Genomic DNA, 11,004 nt, shown 5'->3' on the forward strand with positions numbered 1-11,004 from the left:
TCCATTCCATAATATAAGGCATAACCACTTTTTTCTTTGTCACATAATATAAGGCATGCATGCAAATATGCATTAACTAGCATATTTTTTATCATCAAAATATCCAATCACATTACATGCATGCATACGTGAAAGGTAGTCATAACTCTTTCTTGGTCTTTGGTTTAGTGGTGGTTCTTTATAGAATGGAGGGAGTATAAATAAAAAAAAGTTTCGGGAGCCACCTGGGGAGGCAGATATTTTTCTTCGGAAGGGTCAAACCCCCGGAAAAATTTGGCCCACTAAGGATTGATATGCCCGAGGCCCAGTAACAAGTAAGTCTAACCCTAAAACAACCTTCTGGTCGGCTTCCCGCTCCCCTTGCCTACTCCCACGCGGCCGCGGCCACCACACGGTCCGCCGCCGTCGTCCCGCTCACCCCTCCAACACATGGCGCCGCCGCAGCAGCTGGTGCTCGCGGCCTCCTCCGCCGACGCCGGCGTGGCCGCGTGGGACCTCCGCACGGGCGCCGAGGCCATCCGCCACCGCACCTGCGCCTCCCGTCCGCGCTCCCTCGCGGTCGTCGCCGACCGCTTCCTCGCCGCCGCCCAGGCCCCCGCCGGCAACTCGGCCCCCATCCACTACTACCACTGGGACAAGGTAGATCACGCGCCCGGAACCTCGACCCACGTCCTTTGTGCTCCAAACCCCCTATCTCGGAGCTAATGCCCTTGGTTCACCCTGCAGCCTCAGGTGGCCGTCAAGAGCTTCCCCGTCGAGCCGATACGCGCGCTCATTGCTGACCCAGAGGGGAGCTACCTCATCGGCGGTGGGGTATCCGGCGACATATTCTTTTGGGAGGTGAGACCATTGTGATTTCTTCTTCTATAGTGAAACAATCATTAGTATCGTTTGTAACAAACACTCGCCACTGTTGCTTTTTGTTCGTTTTGTTTACTTTTTTTTTCAAAGGTTACACACCCATTTTCGTTTCAGTGCATTGAGTAATTTATTTAATAGGTTTAGTTTTCATAACAAAAATGACCTTTACAATAATTCAATCTTGTCTTATTCTGGTTTACGGTTATGTTGAAGAAGATAACTGCACTGTTCGGCCACATAAATAGCGGCATTCTTCAGAAGGATGTAACCGTGCTATTTTCTGAAGAATTTACATATTTGGTTACAGGCTGGGATTCGGACATTGGAAGCTCGTGTAGTTAAAATATATTGCATTGATATGTGGGAGTCGGACCTAGACTGACTTGTTAGCTAATTGCATATTTTGGATTGTATGTTTGCTCTGCTACCTAGTACCGTTTGCCCCCTAAATGTGCCTTATGTTTCTGTTTCAACTTTTAAGTTATGCACCTACTTAGAATTCAGATTTTGTGTAATCTCTTTGACTCTTTGTGCTTCATACTTTTTCTTGAATTGTTGCATTTTTTTACCTGGTGTAAAATTATGTGTGCTTTTTACTTGCGTCGAAATGTTGTCTTTGGTACTATCTACCTCCACAAAACTGCAAGTGTGATGTTAAAATCGTATCTTGCTCTCTTTTTGTAATTTTGTGAAGAAATCTAACATTTCCACACTATGTTTCTGATCCATCCAGTCAATTCATATTTGATCATAAAAATGTTCTTTCTTACATTGCATTTCTTTCTTACATCCCATTTTATATGATGGTTGTGTGTGTAGGTGGCTAGTGGGGAGTTGCTTGTCCAGTGGCATGCACATTATCGTGCTGTTAGGTGCCTTGCGCTCTATGACTTTTTGCTTGTCTCGGGGTCTGAAGATGGTAGCATCAAAGTTTGGGATCTCCTCACGTATGCATGTTGGTTATCGTAAAAGTAAGCACTCTGATTGCTCCTTTGGTTTTACTGAGTTTGGTGGTGTTTACTGCAGGATGCTTGACGAACAATCAAGATTAGAGGCAAAGACACAACACATATATAGCCTTAACCAGCATGCACTGCCTGTAACTGATGTTGCTTGCTTTCATGGAGCAAATGCTGTATCATCTTCAGAGGATCGCACCTGTAAAGTATGTAATCTACTTGTACTTTGCCTTTGAGCTGCATGTTTTGTAGAATTGTACCTATCTCTATGGTCTAATCATTCTTTTTGCATTCTAACCTTTTTGTCCCCTTTTCGTAGATTTGGAGTCTATCTGAGGGTAGGATGCTAAGAAGCATTTTATTTCCTGCTATTATCGATTCTATTGCGTTAGACCCAAGAAGTCATATTTTCTATGCTGGTGGTAGAGATGGAAAGATATATGTTACTGCTATGGGAGTTGAGGTCACCTCTCCTAGTAGTGATGATTCATCTATTATTGGGGCTTTGGATGACCACAGGTTTGCCTACTGTCCTTGTTTTTTATTAGCACCTTTTCTTTATACTGTGATGTAAACACCTTCGAGTAAGGTAGAATTTGATTTCTCTTGTAGAAGTAGGTTGGTTATAAGCCCATTTACCTGGTTGTGCTTTAACTTTGGTTCTATCGATCATAGCCCAACCAGTTTCTTTTAACTAAAACAACATTATTTATTTGTATTGCTGTGGAATGTGACTAATTCATATGCCTAGAAATGATTCTTTTTTGTTGCAGGCAAATTTGCTTGCCTATATTTAGTTAGTTATTGCCTTATGGAAAACAAATGCATCTTGGAGACTCACTATTATGTGATTATGTTTAACACACTAAACAACTTGGATACAAAAAGGGCAGTAGCTGCAGTTAGAACCTCCTGATCATGGAGAGTATGCCCTGTTTGAATCATTCTTCATTGCACTTGTTTGTATCTGACCTTATTCTACAGTATCATGTTTGGTTTAAAAACTACTTTACTACTTTATTGTTTTGTCTAAGCTGCTTTAATGTGGTGTTTTATTTTAGTTGCATGAGTAAATTCTTCAGTTGACCCTGGAAAATTTTGCATCTGATCCAGCAAGGCAGTAACCAGCTTAGCATCGAGCACTGATGGACTTGTATTGATCTCTGGATCTGAGGATGGTAATGTTCGAGTTTGGGATACAAGAAGTCAGCAAGTAATCCGAAAGTTCAAACATTCCCAAGGTTCATAAGCCCTGTTCGCACACCCTTTCTTTTTCTAACCTATATCTTTAAAGTCGCACAAGAGTTTGAACACTCCTTTGTCTGCATAGCTTTCTCTTTCTCTAGGGGAAACATAAGAAACTTATATTAAATGCTGTCACCTCCAACGAATTGACAGGAACAGAGGTTGTATTTTATTTCATTAGGACAAGTGTTTCTAGCACTGGTTGTAGATTCAGCTGTTATTTGATACTCCCTCCATTTCAAAATAGAGGGTGTATTTTATTTCGTTAGGACAAGGATTTCACCAAAGGTTACTCTATTATGATATAATTTTTATGGCACAGTTAATATTATTAGATTCATATTCAAAAGTATTTTCTTATGATTATACTTTTATGTCACATAAATGATATATTAATAGAGTAATCTTTAGTCAAACTTTTGTCCTAACGAAACAAAATACACTATTTTGAAATGGAGGGAGTACAAAAGAAGTTTGCATATGTATGCGCATTTTGTTCCTGCACATTCTGGTGTTCATGGATACTTTTAGACTTAAAATATATCCAGTACATCATATTTCAAGGCTTCATTTAGGATATCAGTGTTGTCCATATAAGCTTAAACGGTTCTCTTTAGGAAGTCTTGCTCATAATGGAGGGAAAACATGAAGCTCTTTAGGAAACCTTGCCTATAGATAACAGGAAATCCGGGATTAATTTGCCTCAAGGTATTGCCAACCAGAATCCCAATTGGACCAGTTTAATACAGGACCAAATTGGTGACCAAATCAAAATGTTAGTCTTGTTCAGATTCTGTCCATAGTTCATGTTGACAAACCTATCAGGGCTTTTACAAATTTGCCACTTTTTTTTTATTGCAAGAGTGCCACTTGAATGATAGTTCTGGTGGCATTTTACAATAACGATTCAGACCGATGGTAAATTTACAATTGCCTCATCAATCTATTCCCTTCCTGTGCACATATGCCCATGAACCATAGAATGTGTAGTGGCATGATAGGTCATGCTTGTCCATGTGAGCATAGATCACTAGCTGCCAAGAGTACCAATGTTTTCTCTACCCCTACCCAACCAAAAAAAAAATAGTACCATAATAACTAATAAGATATCAGGAATACTTGGGTTAACATATAGTTTGTTACATGCATGGTCTCAAGCCTTTCTGGAGCAACAAGCATCACGTCGCCATTAAATTATTGATTGGCTAGTATTTCTCATGAACAAGGACAAATGTCTATGACAATAGGAACTCATGCAACTTCATGAATCTGCACCCTTGTTTTTGTTTTTTCTTCACTTCTGCAAAGGTGGAGTGATGAAGTGAATCCCCTCATAATTTTCTTTGAAATGTTCACTACGTGATAAAAAAATTATTTGGTTATTGTCATAATTTAGAGATCTGAAGTCTTAATTACACTGAATTGAGTATTTGAAATTAAAATAGAGGCTTTTGTACATTTTTTTTGTTAATTTCCTATTCATATTAGACTTTTGAGCTTTTCACAACTTATCTACCAGGTCCAGTGACAAATGTTCTCTTAGTAACGCCAAAACGAGTAAATCTTCCATCGCTACAGTCACTACGTAAAGTTAGCTCAGCAAATGGAGAATCTGAATCACGGGCTGTAATTGTGCCCCAGCCTGAAAATGATGTCCACATTGCTGGAAACTCCAGTTCCAACTTTCTGGAGTGCTGCCTGGATGCACTTCAGGTAAGCTGATTTTGTATTGCTGTTGACGCTGGGGTCAATTTTATTTCATCTTCCATTTCTTTTAAAACTCTTTGCGATCATTCTGCTTTGATCTAGCAGCCTGGTGGTTCGTCTAGATTGTTTGAATCTGGGGCCAGTACTCTTTGTGGTGCACCAAACCAACAGGGTGTAGAATGGAGGAGTAAATACTTGGAATTACAGGACCTCTTTGTGCGTGAGGTTCTTGATCAGATGCCGTCTTCAAAGAATACATAACATTATGCAATGGGCTATTATGGTGATTGCTTCCAATTGAGGTGAGAGGTATGTTATTTCTGTCGTCTATTTCTAGGTAGCAGTTAAGAAATAAAAAAAACACCTTCTGAGCTCAAAAGTTGTCAGTAGTAATGTGTTGAATAGTTCAGATTTTTCACCCAAGTTCAGTACTTGTGGAGTGTTAGTTCCATGTAAGCAAAACATTGTACATCTTTCCATGTACTGTACTTATTTACCTATGTTCCCATGCTCGTCTTTTGCCACAGGAACTCGTGCAGGAAATCATGACCAGTTTTAGTCAACATATGAGTTGGTTGAGTGTAACATCAAATTTGGCAACGGTGGAAGGGTGAGCAGGGGACTATGCCTCCCCAATGACTCCATGAGTCCATTGGAACTACTACTGTAGCTTCAGCAAATTTTAAACTGACTTATCACTACCGACCTCAGCTCCTCACAAAAGATAATTTTTATTGTTTCTCTGGCTCCACTGAAATTTTGCAGGTACTTTGTATTCTGGCTTGTGTTAACATGTGTCAAAAAAACATCTGAAACTAGATACCCTGTTGCCACGGGATTTACAGCTGTTAAATAGAGAAGATCGTACTCTGCCTTGCTATTTCCAAGTATAAACACAGTAGCAGACGGACGTAGGCTCTGTTTTGTTCACTAAAAGAAAATTTTTGAATGTCATATCGGATATTTAACTGGATACTGGAAGGGGTTTTCGGATACGAATAAAAAAACAAATTTCATAGCTCATCTAGAAACCGTGAGACGAATGTTTTGAACCTAACTAATCCGTCGTTAGCACATGTGGGTACTGTAGCACTTATGATTAATTATGGACTGAGTAGGCTTAAAACATTCGTCTCACGATTTTCTCCGTAATTGTGTAATTAGTTTGTTTTCGTCTATTTTAGTAATCAGTTCATTTTTTTTTCTTTCACTTTGATGCTCAACATCACGGAACCAAATAGTTGATGCTCTCCGCTTGGTTTTCTCAACAGTAAAGATATGTTCAGTTTACGTTTGGTTCTTAAAGTTGTATCTCGGTTATGTTATTTAAGAAGCCTAACTGTTACATCTTCATCCAAAGAGACATGTAAAATATTGCCTTGTTATTTATCTAACCTTAATACAATTAGTTAAAAATTATCCTACAGAAAGATGCAGAAGTTGGTTGCACCGTACATGATCAACGAAACATTTTCCAGTCCAATTACTAATTCAGGACTTGGTAAAGTAAATCCCTGAAACAGATATACCAGCATTTAACATTGGAAGGAGGAAGATTGTTAAAGCTCTTGAAGATAGATATTGAGATAAGGTAAAACATCACCAACATAATTAACCTACCTACGTACTAACTGAAATTATGATACTTTTTATTTTTTTATTTGGGTTGTGAAAACTCGGATAAACTCATAAAAGTGATATAGACTCTACATTAAAGACATTATATATATAATAATTATTATTCTGTGCATTATCTTGTGTGACTTGTGATTTATTGCCAAACGGGATAAATCCAACGTCTAGGATTGTCTATATTAATCAAATGGCCTAGATCGACTCTACATCCGCAATTGCCTTGTATAGATAAACTGTAGACTTCTTATAAAATATAAATACATATACTTTTTAAAGTATATTAACTTCTATAATTATGCTATATGCAGATACACATACAGATTTATGGCTAACTGTACATCACCATTAATCATGCAGCGCATTCACTATTCTGTTAGAACAAGCTCAAGAAACCATGGTTCTTCCCATCTTGATCCCATTGATCAGTTCCATATCTTCATCGACGAGCAGCAACACAATAGCATTGAGATCCACTCCAAGCAGCAAAATAAGCACCCACACATACTCAAATATTGAGCTAATTGGAGATCTCATGTACTGCAACAACTCTAGTAAACGCAGTATTAGTATTGTAAATTTTTCCACTAATTAAATACCACCACGCTTTGAGATCATAGCGCCTTAGCATCAGCAATTGCGCATGCGCGGAGAATGTGGAGGGTTTTGTTTTGTTTTTCTTTCGTTGTTTTTGTTTTCTAATTAAAGTGGTGTACAAAAACACATTTCAATTTGTTACCATACAATGCACTATGTGGCGCGCCGACTGTCGGAGAGTAATTCTCCTTTGGCAGGAAATCACGGGCCCCCCTTTGTTGGTTCCGATCAGGGGTGTGTGCGGGTGGGAGTGTGAGCGCGGGTGAGATGGAGAGGGTTGGGCCCCTTGGGTGCGATGGAGACACGATGATGTATACAGGTTCGGGCTGATGAGAAGTGTAATACCCTGCTCCTGGAGCTTGCTTGGGGACAGAGAGCTCCCTTTTTTCCTCTAGGCAAGGGCCTCCTTTTATACTGTAAGGGGCTCCAATAGACGTCTGGACCCATCTTCTAAGGGAAAAAAAAAGAAAAATACATAGTTTAAGGGTATTTAATGCTCGTCCAATCTGAGACGTGTAGAGACAGCACACGTCTTTTCGAGCGTGGGCCACATCTCGTTGTGGTGTGGGTGGAGGGGTCCACGTCTCTTCATCATTAAATGCCAAAGACTCCCAATTCCTTCGTATCCAAGATGCAGCGGTGATAATGATGAAGAGCCTCGAAGACAGGGCGGCGACTCTCCCATGGAGAGAGGCAAAAAATCCCCTTATTAATGGCCAACGAGACAGGACGGACATGTATTATATCTTCTGCTAGGGTTGAAATGTATCCGGTCTGTCGTCACATCCGCCGGTCTCATCTAACGACTTACTGTGCCTCTGGTGTGTCACATTAAGTAGGGTGCCCTGTGAGTGATAGGGTGCATTAAATGCGGCAGCAGGCGCCGTGTGTTAGGCACCTCCCGCGCCACATGTCTCTTGACGTGCGGGCGAGGAGCCGAGGGGTCGAGCGGCCCGACCCCATGCACGAGAGAAGGTGGCTGCCTGTTAGATCCCGAGCCCGACCCCCGCGGGGCAGGTCACGTGCCTCTGGGGCAGCTATTTCCGCGTAGCGAAGATCGTAGGTCAAGGTTTGCGGTTTAGTAGCTTTGACCTCTCTTTTATTGAAAAAAATATGGTAATGTGTTGGACGACATGTTCCCTTCGTACGGCATACCCTCAGACCCATATCACCGACAGAAACAAATCCTACTATCCATATTCATCTACTTTGATCAAATAGTTGCAATTACCTCTATGTCTCCACCTACCCTATACTGTTTCTAAATCAGTGCCTCTTCCTAATTCCTCTAGCAACCTATGCGCCATGTTCCCCCAAGATAGTGCTTACGTTAATTAGATATATCTATTTTGTGACTATAAGATAGCTAAAAAATGATGTTTAACCAGAAATACAACAAAGATTACGTGGCATTGATTTCACCATAGTTTGATGTCACATGCTCCGAGAATATTCTTCATTCTTCCAATCCAAGGCTAATTATCCAACAGAGGCAATACTAATATGTGAATGCAACTGCAAACCTGAATATATAATCATTCTACTTTCTACTAGAGCTCAAGTACTTGTTACATTCGTAAACACATAACACAAGAAGGAAGATGGCATCAAGCAACAACTATCAGAGCACCAAGCTCTTACCATCAGATGCACACAAAGACTTGAGTACAGAACCTCCAAGCCATGATTCTCACGGAACATGTTACCAACAGCACTGTAATTAATTTAAGTATAACTGCAGTTTATACGGCTAATATTTGGACATGCAGTTTAATTTTAGTTAAAAAATCTTGCAGCAATACGCAGGATATCTTATAGCATAGTTATGCAGGTAATCCCGAAAACAAATGAAGAGAAGACTACGTACAGTACCTGTCTGTTGACAGAAAATTCAGCAACCACTTCCAGTCAAGTTAATCTGCCACCAGTTGACTAATAAAACAAAGTTTTTTTTTTTGTCTCTTAAGGCATTTCTTCATAGAAGTTAGGAGAGAATTAATACAGCCGATCGAATATGCTCCTATGTGTGCCATACTCCATACTTGAAACAATTCATATCGGGCTATTAATTGGTCAACGTACTCCACCCATAAATTAAAATCATCTCGCGTCCCTTGCGAAGGCGCTGTTCATCGTCGTCACAGGCTCATAATCATAGCACGTTTCTCTCCCCAGGCTGACGTATAACGAATTGATCGATCTCCTAGAGAAATTGATGATTCTAGGGCCTATACAAGTATACACAGGACATCAACGCACGCAAATGATTTGACTTTTTTTTTCAAGGAATGTGGTGTGTATTATACTTCTCCTCCGTCTGCCCCAATACAAGATTACTCATTGCTTTGTCTAGTTTGTTTCTAAATAAGTTTACTTTTAATCGACTATTGTATAAAATCTACGAAAGTAGAGAATAAATGCAGTAGAATTAGATAAATTAGGGACAATTACATTAATATTTGATAAAGTTGAGGAAATTGTAATTATTTTCGCTTGGACAACTCTCCGGTGTATTTTACTGGTAGTATTACACTACCAGTAGAAAAAATGTATTTTTTTACTTTGTTAATTACTTGATTAGCAATATTTTGTAATTTTGTTTTCTTTTGCAATAAAGATCACAACAAAAAGGACGATATTACCCCTTCAAATTTCTATTACACATAATATTGTTGATAATATATTTAATTATAGTTGTCCGATAAAAATAGATCAACAACATGGATTAAATTATACTACGAGTAAAATACACCGGAGTTGACCCATTTTCGCTTTTGTATTGATATGTGTGGGATAGTTAAAAAATAATGTTACTTTCGGATGGATGGAGGGAATAGTTATGGTCCATATTACAGCAGAAGTTTTTTCTTGGAAGCAATCTATGACCCTACTGATGTATTATTAAAAAGGAGATTTTGAGAATACTGAATACACATCAAAGCAACTTAGGGTTGACCAAAAGAGAAGGAACAACGGCGAGCAGAAACGGCATAATTTATTTTCCAACTCAGGATAACTAGCTCTGGTAATGTGTACTGCATACTCCATCTGGTTTTAAATATTTAGTACGAGTACTTAGATAAGATTCAACCAAACATTAAAAATTAAAACCATAAATGATTTCTCAATAAATATTTTTCAATAAAACATAGTATACCTAGAATTGGCTTTAAAATACTATCATAATACCATAAATTTATTAGATTTTATAAATTTATTTTAATATAGAATTAATTTATGGTTTGAATTTTAAAAGTTTTACTTAATCTTACCATAAGCCGGGGGAAGTATTATATAGCTCATGTCCCAAATTGAAAACATTTTTGTGATCCCACGATATAAACATTTCTGTCACTAATCACACTAATATTTGACTAATCAATCATTTTTTATTTAAAACTATTTCTATTTTATCCCCATCTATCCTCTTATCTTCACTCATCTCTCATTTATTGAAAGATATCGTATAATTTTTTATGAGTGAAGTGCACCAGCAGTCCCTAAACTAGTGTGCATGTGTCATATATATCCCTGAACTCTCAAAATGTATTTTTGGATCCCTGAACTTGTCTGGTGTGTCATATAGGTCTAAACGGACTCCGACCCGCTCCATCCGCTGACATGGCACGGCACGGTGCGTCTACTTGGTGATGGGGCCATGTGTCACGCCCTGAGTTTTACCCTAGCCAAGAAATAATTAAATAATGCATTAAAAATAATTTGTTAATTAAAGTTCATGAGAAAACTCAGTGTAATAAATTAATTTAATTAATTGGAAGCTTTTCGGATATTCTAAAATGTCCCGAAAGCATTTTAAATTATTAACAGGATTTATATTTGAACTGCAGTCAATAAAATTTGGTCTAATAAACTTAATAAAAATCGGCAAAATTGGAGGCATTTTCTTTTTTTTTTCCCTCCTTCCTTTTTCTTTTCTTTTTCCCTTCTCCCTTTTTCCCCTTTTCCTTTTTTCTTTTCTCTTTTCCTTTTTTTTCTCTCCTGG

General features: G+C 38.7%; 1 protein-coding gene across 3 annotated transcripts; it reads left to right on the forward strand.

Moving 5' to 3' along the window:
• Nucleotides 1-353: 353 nt before the first annotated feature.
• LOC102714936 (protein ROOT INITIATION DEFECTIVE 3-like) lies at nt 354-5,753 on the forward strand. Of its 3 annotated transcripts, none has more exons than XM_015839414.2 (9): nt 354-639; nt 727-840; nt 1,681-1,808; nt 1,888-2,026; nt 2,140-2,339; nt 2,934-3,061; nt 4,585-4,778; nt 4,878-5,081; nt 5,300-5,753. In XM_015839414.2, exons 1-8 carry the CDS (start codon nt 430-432, stop codon nt 5,031-5,033), a joined length of 1,269 nt encoding a protein of 422 aa, XP_015694900.2. In that variant the 5' UTR covers nt 354-429; the 3' UTR covers nt 5,034-5,081; nt 5,300-5,753. The 3 variants fall into 3 exon arrangements, with proteins under 3 accessions (XP_015694900.2, XP_040381641.1, XP_040381642.1); XM_040525707.1 differs by having other exon boundaries at nt 4,878-5,074; XM_040525708.1 differs by having other exon boundaries at nt 1,681-1,733.
• The last annotated feature ends 5,251 nt before the right edge of the window (nt 5,754-11,004 follow it).

The sequence above is a fragment of the Oryza brachyantha genome, chromosome 7, assembly GCF_000231095.2.
Source record: "Oryza brachyantha chromosome 7, ObraRS2, whole genome shotgun sequence".
Classification (NCBI taxonomy): domain Eukaryota; kingdom Viridiplantae; phylum Streptophyta; class Magnoliopsida; order Poales; family Poaceae; genus Oryza; species Oryza brachyantha.

Bases quoted from the DNA above. Each gene is read 5' to 3' on its own strand.
- LOC102714936 (XM_015839414.2), top strand. From the start codon at position 430: ATGGCGCCGCCGCAGCAGCTGGTGCTCGCGGCCTCCTCCGCCGACGCC. The intron at 640-726 runs GTAGATCACGCG...TTCACCCTGCAG, and splicing joins ACTACTACCACTGGGACAAG to CCTCAGGTGGCCGTCAAGAG. The intron at 841-1,680 runs GTGAGACCATTG...TTGTGTGTGTAG, and splicing joins GCGACATATTCTTTTGGGAG to GTGGCTAGTGGGGAGTTGCT.